At 41.9% G+C, this 18,860-nt stretch overlaps 1 protein-coding gene across 1 annotated transcript; it reads left to right on the forward strand.

The window, feature by feature from the left end:
* Positions 1–2,668: 2,668 nt before the first annotated feature.
* Positions 2,669–17,899, forward strand: TAGLN (transgelin). The gene is made up of 5 exons (XM_077249877.1): positions 2,669–2,840; positions 8,678–8,872; positions 10,987–11,164; positions 16,840–16,942; positions 17,029–17,899. The coding sequence occupies exons 2-5, from the start codon at positions 8,690–8,692 to the stop codon at positions 17,171–17,173; spliced, it is 609 nt and encodes a 202-aa protein (XP_077105992.1). The 5' UTR covers positions 2,669–2,840; positions 8,678–8,689; the 3' UTR covers positions 17,174–17,899.
* Positions 17,900–18,860: the final 961 nt, after the last annotated feature.

Below are 18,860 nucleotides of genomic sequence, written 5' to 3' on the forward strand. Positions count from 1 at the left end.
TTCCCTTCCACCCAGTATGTTTTCACCCCAGAGATGCTTCCAGTGCCTCCCAGTGTATTCCCTACAGCCCCCATACAGTATGATGCACCCACAGCCTTTCCCCACCCCCACCAGTGTATTGCCCATAAAGCATCCACATACAAAGCAGAGTGAGCAATAGTGTGAGGGAACAGTGTGGGACAGGCAGTGTGATGTGAGGAAACAGTAATGAAGTGAGGAAACGGTATGGGGCAAGCTATATGCAGAGAGCAATACCATGAGCATTAAGTATAGAACAGGCAGTATGCAGTGTGAGGGTACTGTATGGGATATGCAGTATGCAGAGTGAGGTATAGTGAGGGTACAGTATGGGATAGTCAGTATGCAGAGTGAGGGAACAGTGGGACATGCAGTATGCAGAGTGAGGTATAGTGTGAGGGGACAGTATTGGACAGGCAGTATGCAGAGTGAGGTATAGTGTGAGGGTACTGTATGGGATATGCAGTATGCAGAGTGAGGTGTAGTGTGAGGGTACTGTATGGGATATGCAGCATGCAGAGAGGTAGTGTGAGGGTACTGTATGGGATATGCAGTATGCAGAGTGATGTATAGTGTGAGGATGCTGTATGGGATATGCAGTATGCAGAGGTGTAGTGTGAGGGTACTGTATGGGATATGCAGTATGCAGAGTGAGGTATAGTGTGGGGATAATATTGGACAGGCAGTGTGCAGAGTGAGGTATAGTGTGAGGACTAAGTATAGGACAGGCAGTATACAGAGTGAGGTGTAGTGTGAGGGTACTGTATGGGATATGCAGTATGCAGAGTGAGGTGTACTGTGAGGGTACTGTATGGGATATGCAGTGTGCAGAGTGAGGTGTCGTGTGAGGGTACTGTATGGGATATGCAGTGTGCAGAGTGAGGTGTAGTGTGAGGTTACTGTATGGTATATGCAGTGTGCAGAGTGAGGTGTAGTGTGAGGGTACTGTATGGGATATGCAGTATGCAAATTGAGGTGTAGTGTGAGGGTACTGTAAGGGATATGCAGCATGCAGAGAGGTGTAGTGTGAGGGTACTGTATGGGATATGCAGTATGCAGAGTGATGTATAGTGTGAGGATGCTGTATGGGATATGTAGTATGCAGAGAGGTGTAGTGTGAGGGTACTGTATGGGATATGCAGTATGCAGAGTGAGGTATAGTGTGAGGGGACAGTATGGGATATGCAGAGTGAGGTATAGTGTGGGTACTGTATGGGATATGCAGTATGCAGAGAGGTATAGTGTGAGGGGACAGTATGGGATATGCAGAGAGGTATAGTGTGAAGGTACAGTATGGGATAGGCGGTATGTAGAGTGAGGGAACAGTATGGGACAAGCAGTATGCAGAGTGAGGTATAGTGTGAGGTGACAATATTGGATAGGCAGTATGCAGAGAGGTATAGTGTGAGGATAAAGTATAGGACAGGCAGTATGGAAAGTGAGGTATAGTGTGACGGTACTGTGTGGGATATGCAGTGATGTATAGTGTGACGGTACTGTATTGGGTATGCAGTGAGGTATAGTGTGACGGTACTGTATGGGATATGCAGTGAGGTATAGTGTGAGGGTACTGTATGGGATATGCAGCATGCAGAGTGAGGTGTAGTGTGAGGGTACTGTATGGGATATGCAGCATGCAGAGTGAGGTGTAGTGTGAGGGGACAGTATGGGATATGCAGCATGCAGAGTGAGGTGTAGTGTGAGGGTACTGTATGGGATGTGCAGCATGCAGAGTGCTGTGTAGTGTGAGGGTACTGTATGGGATATGCAGCATGCAGAGTGAGGTGTAGTGTGAGGGTACTGTATGGGATGTGCAGCATGCAGAGTGCGGTGTAGTGAGGGTACTGTATGGGACATGCAGCATGCAGAGTGAGGTGTAGTGTGAGGGTACTGTATGGGATGTGCAGCATGCAGAGTGAGGTGTAGTGTGAGGGTACTGTATGGGATATGCAGCATGCAGAGTGCGGTGTGTGAGGGTACTGTATGGGACGTGCAGCATGCAGAGTGAGGTGTAGTGTGAGGGTACTGTATGGGATGTGCAGTATGTAGTGTGAGGGTACTGTATGGGATCTGCAGTATGCAGAGTGAGGTGCAGTGTGAAGGGACAATATTGGACAGGCCATAAGAAGAGTGAGAGATGTGAAGGTAAAGTATGGAGATGTGGCTGCATTGTGAGGGGGATAACGTGGTTGCTGTACTCATGCACGGCCATCTCTTTAATCTCATCTGCTCCTTACAGAGGGGTCTGGAGCCCCTCCTTCGGCCAGTATATTAAGGTCTTATTGATAATAAATCTATTATAAATGCATTTATTAGTAAATCCTGGAAAAATTCCATGTCTACATTGTAATAAAAATGTATGTTGCAAAGTAAAATAGTTTTTTCCTACCAAAAAAAAAAAAGTTTGCTTTCAATAAAAAGTTTGACACTTTCATCTGTAAAGAATCTGCAGTTAACCACATTCAGCATCACATCATCCCGGTGTTCCAGCCCCCCCTTGTAAAGGGGAAACTAATGCCCCCGAATTGAGTCTATAAAAGGATTTTCTGGAGGGAGATCTCCCCCCTCCTATAGAGTGACAGACTCTTCCCCTTTCCCGCATCCTTTAGGTATCTGGAGAATGTGTGCAGACCCCCAAACCCAGCAGCTTGGTCAGACCTTCCCCTAATATGGAGTTGGGAAGATCGGGGACTGGAGGGGGAGCAGGTGGGCTGATACTCCCCTACGTTGCAGGCAGAGCAGGACTTTTATCTCCCATCCTTCCCTTCTCTCAGTCAGTACTTTGCATCCTGGAGGAAGAGACCATCACCCTGTAGCAATCTGTGAGTTTTGGGGAGGGATGGGTGGGGGGCTTCAGACTAAGACTGCTTAGACTAAGGGCAATGGGGGGGATCTATGCATGCAAGTGACACCAAAGACTGTACATAGGAGGATGCATCTGAGGCTTTTGCAATTTTAGAACTGTAAGTCCCAGCAAGCTCTGGCAGACAAAACCCTGGAATGACAAAACAGACCCTAATTCCTCAGATTGTCATCACTGAGCGTCCATTAGTGGTGAATGTAATGTGTGAGCGAGAGACTATTCTAAAAAAGGCAAGAAATGACGTGCCAGCGATTTCTCGTGAAACTTGCCAGATCTGCTTCTCGTTCTTTCTTTTTATGGAGATTTTCATGTAAACACAGCGATGGCGGCCAGAAGCGCCGTCTACGGACAGATATTGTGAAATCGCACGGGGCCATCGGTCTCCATAATTGGAAATGACGTGTGAATGAGCGATCAGACAAAACATTTTAAGGAAACTAGTAACTCACAACGAATCTTAACCCCTTATGACTATTTTTCACTTCTGCTTTCACCATTTAAGCAGCAATAACTCTTTAACTTTTTTCATTATTTTTTTTTTAATGGGCATTATTTTACGCCGGAGAAATTGTATTATTTTTCTGCTGTTTTAGGGGGTCCTTATACAAATTGTCGTGGATTTAGGGGGGATTTTTCATAATAAAATGAAAGAAAAATATTTTATTTTATGATGTTCATGCTTCATTATATATTTTTTTTAACTAAGTTGCATTACATATTACTAATATGAAATAGTAAGGTGTTTTTTTTTTCTTTTTGTACAAAATAACTTTTTTTTTTTTTTGGAAGGGAGGTTGTTTTTTAAACTTTATTATTATTATTATTATTTATTATTCTAGCGCCATTTATTCCATGGCGCTTTACATGTGAGGAGGGGTATACATAATAAAAACAGGTACAATAATCTTGAACAATACAAGTCATAACTGGTACAGGAGGAGGGAGGACCCTGCCCGCGAGGGCTCACAATCTACAAGATTATCTTTTTAATTCCATTATTTAACATAGATTCATATGTTATATAAAATGTTCCGAAGGACATCATAAAAGATCTCTGGGGGGTATTTTTATTGTGTTTTTTGCGCTACTGTACTTGGGGTATTGATAGAAGCCCCTTGTAAGAAATACAGTCCCTTGTTACATAGGTTGAAAAAAGACCTCGGTCCATCAAGTTCAGCCTTTCGCCACCAATTGTTTTTTTTTGTCACTAAATTATCTATAACCCACAATGTTGTTTGTATTGAGGAAATCATCAGCTGTTATAGTGTCGGCCATTACTACCTCCTGTGGTCGGCATTCCACATTCTGACTGCTCTAACTGTAAAGAACCCTTTCCTAAATAGCTGCCGGAATCTCCTTTCTTCCACCCATAATGTGTCCTTAGTATGGTCCACACATATATTTATACATATAAATGAGATCTCCTCTGAGGCATCTTTATTCTAAGCTAAACAAGCCCAAATTTTCCAACCTCTCCTCATATGAGCGCCTCCATCCCCTGTAATAATCTAGTTGCCACCTTTGAAGTGACTAATTTCTGAAAGTCTTTTTTTAAATGAGGGGCCCAAAACTGGATTCCATGTTCTAGATGTGGCCTCACAAGAAAATTCTAAAGGGGGTAAGTGTGTTGGGATCGCGGGATTTTATCTCTTTTACACACCCTAAAATCTTGTTTGCTCTTGCGGCTGCTGCCTGACATTGAGTGCTGCTGCTCAGATTACTTGTAACCAGAATCCCCCATCCTCCTCCTGTAGTCCCCATTATGGTCCCATCTAATGTATATGCAGAAATAAGAGTACTCCGTCCTCGGTGCATTACTTTACATGTATCTACATTAACCCTTAAGTGTTTGCCCATTCAGACATCTTATCCAGATCGTTTTGAAAAATTGTAATGTCTTGGAGCATTCACTCGCAGAACTGATCTGGGACCGCTAAAACCCAAGAGATCTGCTGTGATGGGCAGACAGCCTGTGATCACGTGATCGCTGGGATCAATAAAGGCAGAATCTATAAACTACCTAGCATTTATGAGGCTACATTTTCACGATTTGGGGAATTATTTATGCCGCTTTTTTAATGCAAGTAACTTATTTTACTTAATAGGAGCAGAAAATCTGCAACATAAAATATTCACCAAAAGCTCACTGTGAGAACGTAGCCTTAAACACGATAAAACCTGGGAACGAGAGGACGGAAGTGGTGACAAAAACTCTCCTGGGGGTCCCAGCTGTCATTGATAGCCAAGTATCGGAACTGCACCTGCTAGAATGCAAGAAGGAAAATGCCGAAACTTAAAAGAAATCGCTCAAGAATAAAACCCTTACTGCTTGCAGTCAAATGTCATGGGGGTCAGGAAGGGGTTAAAAAACATGAGTAACTAACAAATTATATGTACACAAATATTTGGGGGTTTTGTTTGATAAATATTCTGACTCTTGGTAATTGTTGCTACTGTGTGACAACCGACAAGCGCAATATTGCAGCATTCACAAGTTATCTGGATTTACCACTTTTTACTGATTCAGGCGTCTTGGCAATAAAGCAACATAAAAAAAGCAGGTTTTGCTTAGTGTTTCCTGCGTTTTTGTCAAGGTACATTTGTCTCTTGTGCAGGCTCATAAAGTTTAGTGCATACAAAATAAATCTGATTTCACTTTATCAGGTTTCGGCATCAAAAACGCAGCAAAACCGGATACATGCATTTTTGCACTTACCTTTTGCTTTCAATTGGTGAAACACATAGTAAAAATGCTGAAAGGAGTGACATGCTGCATTTTACAAAAACACAGCCCTCTGATAAAACAGTCTGGAAAAAAAAACTGTGTGTGCAGGAGATTTCTGAAATCTCAAAGACTTTGCTGGTATTGGGAAACGTAGCTGAAAATTTGCATTAAAAAAAGCTGCAAAAACACAACCAGTGAACATGGCCTTACTGCTTACCGTCCTTTCCTGGTAAATCATTCTGGTCATTTTCTGCACGTGTTAAGCAATATAACTAGTCAGATCTGATTTTTTTGTTCTGATGGTCCGGAAATCAATTATTCAATGTAAGCCGGGGAGACCAACATTAAGGCTCTTATAGGATTACATTGAAAAAGTGACTCAAAAGACACCTTGTGATCTGGGAAATTACAATGCCGGTCAATTGGTGCAGAAGATGACCGGAATGGAACTGACAATGAGGGAGGCAACAAACGTTAAAGGGAATCATTTTCAACTATTAAATTATGTTTTTACTGTATGTGGCGGCAGCGGTGATAGTTTCATATAACATAAAATGATGATTTTCCCATCTCTCAGCAGTCACTGTTAGGGTTCACTCACACTTGCATGTAAGTAATCGGTCTCATTCTCACCCAGGAGAATTAGACAAGTTTTTCTCACTTGTGATCTGTGTGCTGTCTGTATGGAATCCATTTATTACTCAGCAGCTATTAATCTTTTACAGGACCATTAACAGTTTCCTATGCTACAGAATTGTAATGTATCTGTAAAAATCGCATTGCAATGTATCCTTATGGCATGCAATTTTTTTCTTGCACTGGCAATTTTTTTCTTGCACTGGCAATTTTTTTCTCGCACTGTCCAATCTCAGTGGAAATTGCAGCATGCTGAATACAGCTGAGAATCAATATGCAGATCTGCACCACCTGATTGAATATCCTTGGTCCGAATGCAGTCCGATTTATACGCTCGTGTGAGCGAGCCCTATCTGTGTCACTTTTGCAGTAAGCTTTTTCCAAACTGAGAATGATATATAGATTTGTCCTTTCTTCTTCTCATATACCGAGATGAGTGATACGGAACCAGCAGCTTTGAAGAAAAACAAATACAGGATTTCTCTATACTCTGCTGGGAGAAGTTTATGCTAGATGTCTCTGTATTTGACCACTATGTGATGCGAGCTGCAGCTTTGCTAACATGTAGCCACAACGAATTGAGTTTGTTTTGTGAGGGATTAGAGCGCCCTTTACCAAATTTCAGAAAACTTTAAGTTAGGACACAACTGTAGTCATCAATAATGCTAAAAGGAACTCGATTCTTTCAATGTGTGCGGTGCATATTATTACACATAGTGCAGCACAGTAGACATTATACTTATCGAAGCACATAATGCATCATGTTACATTGTATTCTTTAACAAAATGTAGCACACGACATTAATTCTTACACATATTGTAGCACACTAAGATAGTTATTTCCTGTTTATGAAATTGGGGGACAAAGCCTATTTTTTGTTGTTGCTGGAATTCTAACCCCTTCATGCACCCTGACATAGCTATACATCACAGTCGCGTTTCATGTGCATGGAGAGGGTTCAAGAGCTGAGCCCGCTCCATAAAGGGCAAATGCCGGCTGTGTAATGCAGCCAGCATCTGGCTGTAACAGCAGCGTCCAGAGCCAGCTCTGATTTGTAGCAACATTTACATGGTTAAACAGTAGCATTCACTGACAGTGGCATTTGAATAGTGTAACTATATAGTGGTGCGCTCATGACTGGCTCCTATCAGCCCCCCATACGCAAGATGCCAAAGGATTACTATGGGAGTCAGGGGCCCGCTGAATGCTGCCATGTTAGTCCGCAAGATATCAATTCAACTGCATACTGCCAGAACAGAATGTTCAAGTCCACTAAGAGGAATACAAAATGAAAAAATAAATAAATAAAAAAAAAAATATATATATATATATATATATATATATATAAATAAAACATATGGTTAAATTACCTTCCTATTCAGTTTCAAAGGTAAAAAGAAATAAAAGGATTAAAAAAAGTCTATCTCTAAAAGTCCAATTAAAACATAAAATCATTTAACTTGTACGTTAAACACCAAAATAAATAAAATAATCAAATGCCAGAAAGAATTGTGGTATTTCTGCTGGCACACAGCCTTAAAAAAATGCAATTAAAAGTTATCAAAACTTTCTATGTATCCTAAAATGGTATCAATAAAAAGTACATGTCGGCACACAGAAGCCAGGCCCTCGTATAGCGCCATCAAAGGAAAAAAAAAGTTACATGACTGAAGAAATGGCAAAACCATTTTTTTTTAAACAATATTTTGATTTATTTTTTTCCAATCAAGTACAAATGTTTAAAAAAAAACAAACAATATACAAGTTTGGTTCCACCATCATTGTAGTGACCTGCAGAACCATACTACAAGGTCATTTTTACAGCAACATTAGCACCCTCAAAATAAATTGTGAAAGACTAGAGTCATATGGAAGAATTGCATCTTTATTAGTGATGGGCGAATATACTCGTTACTCAAGATTTCTCGAGCACGCTCGCGGGTCCTCCGAGTATTTTTTAGTGCTCGGAGATTTAGTTTTTCTTGCCGCAGCTGAATGATTTACATCTGTTAGCCAGCATAAGTACATGTGGGGGTTGCTTGGTTGCTAGGGAACCCCCACATGTACTTATGCTGGCTAACAGATGTAAATCATTCAGCTGCGGCGCTAAAGACTAAAACTACAAGCACTAAAAAATACTCGGAGGACCCCCAAGCGTGCTCGGGAAATCTCGAGCAACGAGTATATTCGGTCATCACTAGTCATTAATTATATTTTACTGCACTTGGAATTCTCCCCCCCACTCTGTTTTTTAGTACATTATATGGTAAAGTGAATGGTGTCATTCAAAAACTACAACTCGTCGCAAAAAAGAAAGGTCAATAATCGTCCGGTCATGAAGGGGTTAATGTAATATTGTCAGATATTGTGACATACTAATTTCATAGCTTATTTTTTATTGGGGATTTTAATTATCCTGTCATCTTGCACCTAGGTCATAGCAACCATGGCCAATAAAGGTCCATCCTACGGCATGAGCCGTGACGTCCAATCTCGCATAGAGAAGAAGTATGATGAAGAGCTGGAAGCGCGCCTAGTCCAGTGGATTAAGATGCAGGGAGGATCAGAGGTGGGAGAACCCCCTGAACCAGGAAGATATGGATTCCAGCAGTGGTTAAAGAATGGAGTGGTGAGGACTGACCGGCCATAATGTCATCCTTCTACTGACATCACATGTGAAAGCCATTTCTAGAGGGCCTATTCACGTATCTAGTTTTTTCTTGTGGAACAGATTTCTACCAAGCAAAAAGTAATTTTTTTTTTGTCCAAATGCCAATTCAATCTCGCTAACTAAAATCAATGGTTGGCCGGGGTTCCATTAGCGCAAGGTATCCGAAGATTCTCTCATGCGAGAGCATCGAACACGATATGCTAATGACCCTCGGCTCCTGCTCTGCTATAATTTCTCCATCTCCTCTGCTGCCGGCGTCGGTAGGAATCTCACCGCACTTGGGTGATATCCAAGTGCAGTGCGATGTTTCACTTGCACCCATAAACCTATATAGGTGAATGTGATCTGATTTTTGGGTGCAATCGCCACGTGCTGTGGATGTTTTTTGCATGCCGAATGTGAGCTGCACCATAGAGAAGCATTGGGCGAGTGCAATCCGATTCTTCATTAGATTACACTCGTCAGCTTGCATCGCAAGTGGGAATAAGCCCATTACGTGGAAAAACTAGGACTGATACCATTCTGGCATCACCTGAGTGTTCTCCATGTTTTACTATTTGATGGGTAGAAGATGCTTCTTGGAAGTTTTTTTTTGCATACCAGAAAAACAAACGCAACACTGATTTTCCATAGGCAAAAAAAAGGATCATCAGAATGAGGTCTTGGTCTATGGTCGTTAAGTCATAAACATGAATTAACAAGATCGTGACCCTTCTCCTCCATGCTTTGCATCGAGAGCAGGACCATTGATGGAATGGATTTGAAGACTCAAACGCAAAAAGGACTATCCAAAGATTGCCAACTTGGCAGGTTCAGTTTTCTACAGCTATCATCCTTTGTTTAGCATTTGTCACCTTCTTTGGCTGGGTTTGCACAGGCATATTTCACGTGTCTGTATACGGACATCAATGTCATGACCAACCACGGATCTCCCAACCCGAACTTACAGGCTCATATGAGTCTCTGAGGCTTTAATGTTGAGTCAGGAAACTCATGGTCAGTCTAGTCAGTATATAGAAGGTGAACTACACTCCTGTGAACGCGACATTTGCCCGGTACATGTGACAGATTTCAAACGTACCGGAGACACTTACACACGTAGACCCATTCAAGCGAATGGGTCTGTTTAACATGTCAGTGTGTTTCCACGGATCATGTGTCTGTGGGCAAAACACACTGACATGTCCATTTTTTTAACAGCAGCACAGGCCGCAACATGTCCCTTACATATCCATGTGTCATCAGAGTGACACGTACTGGCACCTGGGAATCAGCGGTACTGATCCCCAATGTAGGGTGCTGAAGAGCAGGGCACAATGTGAAGAGTTGTATTCAGCCCCTCGCTGTCTACATCAAGTATATCTCTATGAAGAATAAAAAACACATTATACTCACCTTAACACCTAATCCCCTGAAGCCCTTGTCCCCTGTAAAAAATAAAAGAAAACCAAAAAGAAAAAAATATCACTCACCTGTCCAAAGTTGAAAGAATCCATAGTGTCCCATGCCGTAATCCATCTGAGCGACAAAAGGCAGAGAAAAATGGTCTGAATATCACAAATGAAAACACACTTTTAATTTAGCCAAACCCTGGGCTACACATGGTACAACCAACACACCGGGAAACAGGAGCATTTGCCCATAACAACCAAAAGGCTTCAAAATGTGGAACTAGTTGCTCCACTTTTTTTCTGCACTAGTTCTTATAAATCTCCAGTTTGGTGACTTTGGGTCACATTTATCAAACATTTGAAATAAAAATCTGTCTTTGTTGCCCATAGCAACAAATCACAGAACAGCTTTTATTTTACCAGAGTGGTTTTAGAAAGTTGAGCCCTGATTACGCGCTATGGGCAGCTTTTATTTTTTTAATATACCATTTTGATAATGGAAGACCATTGTGTTGGTCTACATTAAACTTCTAAAGATTTTATTTCCTCTTCTTCCCACTGCCATCACTCTAATCCACTGCAGGGGCCCAACAGAGATTTCCCCGATACCACACCAGGCCAGCCCGACCCTGGGTCTACACTAAACTTCTAATGATTTAATTTTTTTTAACTTTTCATTAGGTTCTTTCCAAATTGATTAACAGCCTATACCCCAAAGGATCGCAGCCCGTGAAGATCCCCGATCCTCCCCCAAGCATGGTCTTCAAGCAGATGGAGCAGGTGGCACAATTTCTGAAAGCATCTGAGGATTATGGAGTGGTAAAAACAGATATCTTCCAAACCGTGGACCTGTATGAAGGTAATTGGAGCCAAGAACCGCAATACTAGTGTTCACGTTAAGGAACCAGAAACCGCAGTTTCCTCTAAGCCACAAGCTCTTCATGTTTCATTGGTCCTTAATAGCATTGTGTTTTAACGCCTTACTTTCCAGAGAGCATGGCTTAGAGGTTTCTCTTCCAGCAACAGGATTATCATATTATTAGATCCTGACAAATAACATCATAACCCATTTTCATCCAGAAATGCATCACAGTGAGTTTTTTTAAAGAGTTTTTGGAGCTGATACTGCAAATTCTGCACAAAAACTTGGAGTTTTCGTTGTTTAACTTTGAAAACTCAGCAAGACGAATTAATGTGCACATAGCCTTAAAGTGTTTATTTTGTTTTGCAAGTCTGTGACCATATTTTATCCTAAGGATAGGACATGTATGTAAAATCCTGGTAGTTTTTGAAATGCGTTTTTTTTCTGGATGAAAATCAGACTATGGAAAAGGACAAAGGAAATTACGTGCTTTTTTATTCATTTTTTGGTGCATTTCTTTGCATTTTTTTTTTTACTGCCAACTTGTTTTGACCTCAATGCAGATGTCTTAGTCGGATCAGTAGAGCCAACGGCCAGTCTGAGCACTGCGATGTGATCCCCATCCAAGTTATATGGCCGTCTGACTTTCCATGACTGACTGACTGACTGATCTGGCCATGTTGACCGAAAAATCATTCAGCTGACGGCTACTTTCCTGGCTCCTCCATACGCTGGTGTGGCCGAGTGCTCCTGAGTTCTCTATGGCAGAGCAGCTGTCAGATGAGTCTCCTGGAAAACAACAGCATCGGCCAAATCCTTCTCTCCCACAGCATCTTCCTTCAGGGAGAGTCGGGAGTCTCCTATACACATTAGACTGTTGGCCAATCCCATCAACATTGGTGACTTTGGTCTGATGTGTATATAAAGGGTCTTTAGAATGGCCCAGTACTGGTTTTTCTGGAGGACCATAGCTCTAACACGATAATGTATACAGTACGTATGCTGATTTACACCCATAAAATACGCAAAGTAGATGCGATTTTAACAACATAAGATTTGTCCTTCTTAAAATTGACCTGAGGTGCAGATTGATGGCAGATCCTCGGATCGTTTTCTTCCATAGATCCAAGGCATGATAATCTGACCTGGTACACTATGGACACTGCAAACATTTTATAACAGCATGGTCAAATCATTTTTTTTGCATTTCACTCAAGGCCCCCATACAAATTAGCGTAACATCGGGCCAAAATTGGAGGACTCGTCAGTCTTAAGTGTATTAGTGTCACTGATGGATGATGTTCAGGGAGATAAGACTCTGGCATGTGGTTTGGACTGCAAGTCTTGGTGAGAGAAGCCGCCACCATTGGAGTTTGTCAGCAGCTCTCGTAGAGGATATAGGGGTTCTCGGCCAAACTGATCGCTCCGGATTATGGAGGAATCTAGAGAGATACAGTAGCTGGCGGCAGAATCATTGTGCAACCAACAGTTATCTATAGTGTATGGGGCTCCTTAGACCTCATGCACTTATTTTGTGGTTTCTTTATATGGTGCTTACAGTCTGCTCTAAGGTGATGCTAAATTATTATATTTAAGAAAAAAAACAGTAATACATGCAAAGAGAAAAGAGATATATATTATAGCACAATTGTAATACAATATAGTCCAGTTCATCTGAATTAGGTCCAGAAACAAAACCCTGCATTATGCTTTATTCTGCTGTGGATTTATCCAAGATTTTGCCACAAATTTAAATGACTCTTATGTAGGGTAAATTACTGTAATAAATGTGAATAAAAAAATTAAAAAAATGAGGCCAAGTTCTCACGATGACTATTTGCTTAGTTTTTGAAGTTGCACATTTTCTGTACATTAGATTGCTTGTTTTTTTACATGCATTTGTAACGTGTTTTTGTCTCATTTTAGTATGTAATGCTTTATATTTAACTGCTTTGTTTTTATGCTTATTGCCATTTGGTTTTGACAAAACATTAGTGATGCAGTCAAGTGCGGATTGCACACGATTTTAGTGTTTCCGCAGCGGAAATGCACTAAATACACATAAGCGGATTTTTTTCTTTCCCACATCTGATACAATTCTACAGGGAAAATGTACACGTAAAACTCAGCATACCTGCAAGAGAAATTTGGTTTGCTGTGGATTTTAAATACGTTCAGGTCAGTTTATACAGCAAAAAAATAAAAAATAAAGTTTGCATGAGATTTCTATAAATCCCATCCACTTTGCTGAAACCGTAAGAAGCTGCGATTATGGATCAGCAAAAATATACAGCTTCAAAAACTCATTGTACGAAATTAACCTTAAACTTGGATTCACATGACCATGTAGTGGTTGGATGATCGGGGATAACTTGCTGATCAATGGGTCATCCAGCAGTCCCATCCTAAATGAAGAGGTGCGCGGGCTCGGCCTACGCTCCACCCATTGTTTATGGTACTTCTACAAATAGACAAGTGAAGTTCTCGGTAGTCCCATGGACGAAGCATGGAGCGGAGGTCGAGCATGCTCATCTCTGCTCCAATCTGAAGAGCCCCATCCATGAGGTTCTAGAGCTCTAATTTCAAGATAGCTTGGGGATCATTGAAGCCGGAGTACCATCGATTAGCAAGTTATCCCCTACTCTAAATGACATATTCAGTGGATACAGGAAAGATACATATCTTGGTACCGTGTTAGCCAGTAGATAGAAAAATATTTAGAATTGAGAGTCCTCGGTGGTTGATACCTTTTAATGGCTAACTGAAAAGATGGTAACAAATGGCAAGCTTTCGAGACTACACAGGTCTCTTCATTAGGCATAGACTAAAAGAAATTCTGGAGAATCACATAATTATGCACAACACATCACAGAAAAAAAAACAAAACATGGATAATACAGGTGACATGAAGCAGAATTACCACGAGTGATAAACAGTTATGTCCATAAATATTGGACCAGTTCTTAGAGAAGGAATGTTTTATTGTCCTCCGATTGGTGTCTGGTTCTGTTGTGATGACCCCACATGGTCTAAGGGGCTTAGTTTTTTAGTTGATGTAAAAAGGCATAAATCCATGTGACACATTCATTCCTGCACTAAGAGTGTCAAAGGTCATCATCAGTTTATGCAGCAAAGAAGAAAAATGCAGATAGCACTCACCGGTCCTTAAAACTTCATCCTTTATTCAAACTTTAAAATGTCATGGCCAGAGGAACAGGTTGCTGGGATCTGCGAGCTGGTGTAAGACGACGACCATTTTGCGCCACTTAGCGCTTCAACGGCACAAAACGGCCGTCGTCTTACACCAGCTCGCACATCCCAGCAACCTGTTCCTCTGGCCATGACATTTTAAAGTTTGAATAAAGGATGAAGTTTTAAGGACCAGTGAGTGCTATCTGCATTTTTCTTCTTTGCTGCATACACCCTGTTTTTGCATGAGCACCCGGAGTCCATAGAGGTGGTCTCTATCCGGAAAGCACTCCATTCAGTATATAGTTGTCTGGCCCCACAGCAGTGCCGTTCTATTTTTCTTTTTTGCATACATCATCAGTTTATATTCCCATATTCTTCTGTCTCTTTGAGATTTTAAGTTACCTTTTAATACAAGTAAATTCATGTCCATAATTTTATGATTGGGGAGACAAAAATGTAATGCCACAGCATAATGGATGCAGCATAATGGTAAATTTCCTCTACAAACCAGTACTGGGGAAACAAACTGCTTATTTCCACATCAACGGAGGTGTATCTAGCCTTTCCTGCACCCGGGGCAAAAGGTCAGTTTGGCGCCCCCCCCCAAAAAAAAAAAAAAAAAAAACTCCCCCATTTGAACCTTAACTCTGTTGAAATTGTATGACCATGCCAAGGTACATTCCTGAATCCCCATAATGTTAAAATAGATACCAATAAGAGTAAAATTTATTGAGACATCAGTAGGTTAAGTGTTTTTGAATATCCATATTGAATCAGGAGCCCCATATAATGCTCCATAAAGTTTATGATGGCCTCATAAGATGCTCCATACAAAATACCCCCATATAATGTTCCATAGTTTAAGATGGCCCCATAAGATGCTCCATATTAAAATATGCTCCATATAATCCTGTATAAAGGTTAATAATGGCCCCATAAGATGCTCCATAGAGACATTTGCCCCATATAGTGCTGCACAAACATTATGGCCCCATACAGACACTTGCCCCATTATAGTGCTGCACAAATGTTATGGCCCCATAAGATGCTCTATACAGACACTTGCCCCATGTAGTGCTGCACAAACGTTATGGCCCCATACATGCTCCATACAGACACTTGCCCCGTTATAGTGCTGCACAAACGTTATGGCCCCATATAGTGCTGCACAAATGTTATGGCCCCCATATAGTGCTGCACAAACATTATGGCCCCCATATAATGCTGCACAAATGTTATGGCCCCATAAGATGCCCCATACAGATATTTGCCCCATTTGCTGTTGCTGCGATAAAAAAAAAAAAAAAATCACATACTCACCTTTCGTCGCTCAGGCCCCCCGGCACTTTCAATATTGACCTGCTCCTCGTTCCATTCGCAGCTCCATCTTCCGCCTCCTCTGCACTGACGTTCAGGCAGAGGGCGCGCACTAACTACGTCATCGTGCCCTCTGACCTCAGCGTCACTGCAGAAGACAAAGTGGTGGCTGGAACGAGGAGCAGGTGAATATTGCGCAGCGCTCCCCTCCCAGGTATACTCACCTACTCCTGGCGCTGTGCAGTCCCTGCTTCGGCTACTTTCACACTAGCGTCGGGCACTGCACGTCGCAATGCGTCATTGTGGAGAAAAAACGCATCCTGCAAAGTTGCCCGCAGGATGCGTCTTTTCTCCAGACTTTTATTAGCGATGCATTGCGACGCAGTGCCACACGTTGCAACCGTCGTGCGACGGTTGCGTCGTGTTTTGGCGGGCCGCCACCAAAATGTTACATGTAACTTTTTTTGTGCGTCAAGACCGCCATTTTCGACCGCGCATGCGTGGCCAAAACTCCGCCCCCTCCTCCCCGGACCTTGCAATGGGGCAGCGGAAGCGTCCTAAGACTGCTTCTGCTGCCCACGTCGGGCATTTTTTTCACAGTATGCGTCGGTACGTTGGGCCGACGCAGCACGACGGCCCCGTACTAACGCTAGTGTGAAAGCAGCCTTTTCCGGCGCTGCTGCTTCTTCCTGTACTGAGCGGTCACCGTTACCGCTCATTACAGTAATGAATATGCGGCTCCACCCCTATGGGAGGTGGAGCCGCATATTCATTACTGTAATGAGCGGTACCATGTGACCGCTCAGTACAGGAAGAAGCTGGGGCGCCGGGCAGCCAGGGACCTGCAGGGACCGCGCCAGGAGGTGAGTATAATTAGACAGCCCCCGCTCCCTGCCAACCTCCTCCTTGGACCGCCACATCATCAGGTGGCCCGCTGGCGCCCCCCTGTCGGCTGCGTCTGGGGCACATGCCCCGGCTGCCCCCCCTGGATACGCCACTGCACACCAATAACATCTGACTTCAAAGAGTCACATCATTCGGATCCACCAGCCAGCCCATTATTATTGGAATCAAGGAGCTGCTTCATAATTTACACAACGGGCATAATTCTGTCCCACCCGATTACCTAAAAATTTCTCACATTATCCCCATCATCTTTACAGGAAAAGATCTGGCTGCTGTTCAGAGGACAATTATTGCTCTCGGGAGTATCGCAGTTACCAAAAATGATGGCCAATACCAAGGAGACCCATCCTGGTTCATGAAGTAAGTGGTAGAACATCTTACAGTATCTCCTCCAACACTATGAATGCCATGTAACCACACTGATCGCTGCCCATCTATTTATCCAGGAAAGCTCAGGAGCACAAGCGGGACTTCTCTGACGATAAACTCAAACAAGGAAAGAATGTGATTGGTTTGCAGATGGGAAGCAACCAGGGGGCCACCCAGTCTGGCATGACCGGATACGGGCGCCCAAGACAGATCATCAGTTAAATTTGAGTCAAGAAAGGTTAATTAATCTCTTCCCTCCCAGAAGAATCCTTGAGTATTAAGCAGCAATAAAAGGGTACAACAAAACACATTTTCAGCTCTCAATGCATCACATCCATGGTAGAAGTGCTCAGTGACAACCCGTCCAATTACAGGTAGATGTAGTGAAAAGGTTTCCATTTCAAAGGAGCCAACTCTTTCATGTAAGGGAGTCTGAGACATTTACTGACAAAAAGGGGAACTTATAGGTGATGTAAGGCTAGTAATGACTGACTCGGGTCTGTAAACACTTCTATACTTCACAATAGGCTGAATTTCCACTTCTCTAGTATTAAACATGAGGAAACTCACCTCTAGCGTCATATTTTTAGGCCTTAGAAATCGATACCTTCGGCTATCCCTGATCCGCATGACTAAGTGCATAGTCAAGCACTAGAGATGTAAGCTCAAATACATCTGAAATTTACGCTTATTACCTGCATCAGCTGCAGTCATCCCTCGAAAAGATTATTTTTTATATTTTGTGCCATCATTCATTCTACGTAGTCTGCTACTTTCCTTTCTGTGACATAGCACCATACTAAACACTACTCAGCAGCAGTACAAGGGTTAACTGCTTAAGTTTTATCAAAAAAAAAAAAAGTTCAATCAAATTAATCAGTGTTTATTAAGTTGTTTTTTTTTTACTTTCATTTTTTGGTCAAAAATAAAATTGTTTATCTCATAAAACTTTTGTATTAATACTATAATATGTGCAGATATGACACTGGGGAGCTCTGTGACACTGTTCTGTTGCATTTTGACCATTATCCTGATTAGCAGATTAGAATAGAAAAAAGTACAAACGTGAAGTACAAAAAAAAGGAAAAATAAAAAATATATATTTCAACAATTTTTTTTTAATTGCTACATTTAAGAATATTCACACCTTAGCACTATTCATTTGTAACCTAGTCAGTCTTTATTACACAAAAGAAAATTCTTACCATTTTGCTGTTGTAAAATCAGTGTAACTCCTTTAAATAAGCGGCTGTTCTGCTGCTTCTGATAACGCCAGCGGCACACCACTCCGGGTTATATCAATATTAGAGAGGGCAGCAAGAAAGAGCAAAGTTTTGCACATTTAAAACAGTGTTGATAGGTAGAAAAACATGGAATTTTTGAGGTAGGGATTACTTAAGTTAAATTGTATCAGCGTTTGGATAGGAAAGAATCCCAGAAAAAGATAACCCACAGACCTCCTACTAGGGGATTTGGGAACATTGCATGCTCCTCAGCATTCGTATCTGTCAGCACAGGGAAGAAAAGATCTTTCTTGAACAATGGCAGCTGTATGCAGTACAGAAATGAAGCCATGGTTATACATGAAAGCAACCCGGATACACAGGCCTTACATGTAGCAGGTATTACTACGCGAGGAACTAGAAGCAGGTTGTCAACTTAGCAACTTAGCTCTGAAAATTAACAGGATGATTTGCCCCAGATGGTGTAGATATAAGAATTGGTAAGTTCAATGATGAGCATAGCCGCCTTCCAGGCCATTCATACAGGTTGTATAGCAGGAAGCGTTGGTGATATAGTGGGGAGCATTGGTGATATAGTGGGGAGCATAGCTGTCATCCAAGTCATTCATATACAGTACAGACAAAAAGTTTGGACACACCTTATTTAAAGATGTTTCTGTATTTTC

This window comes from Ranitomeya variabilis, chromosome 4 (assembly GCF_051348905.1).
Source record: "Ranitomeya variabilis isolate aRanVar5 chromosome 4, aRanVar5.hap1, whole genome shotgun sequence".
NCBI classification, from domain to species: Eukaryota; Metazoa; Chordata; class Amphibia; order Anura; family Dendrobatidae; genus Ranitomeya; species Ranitomeya variabilis.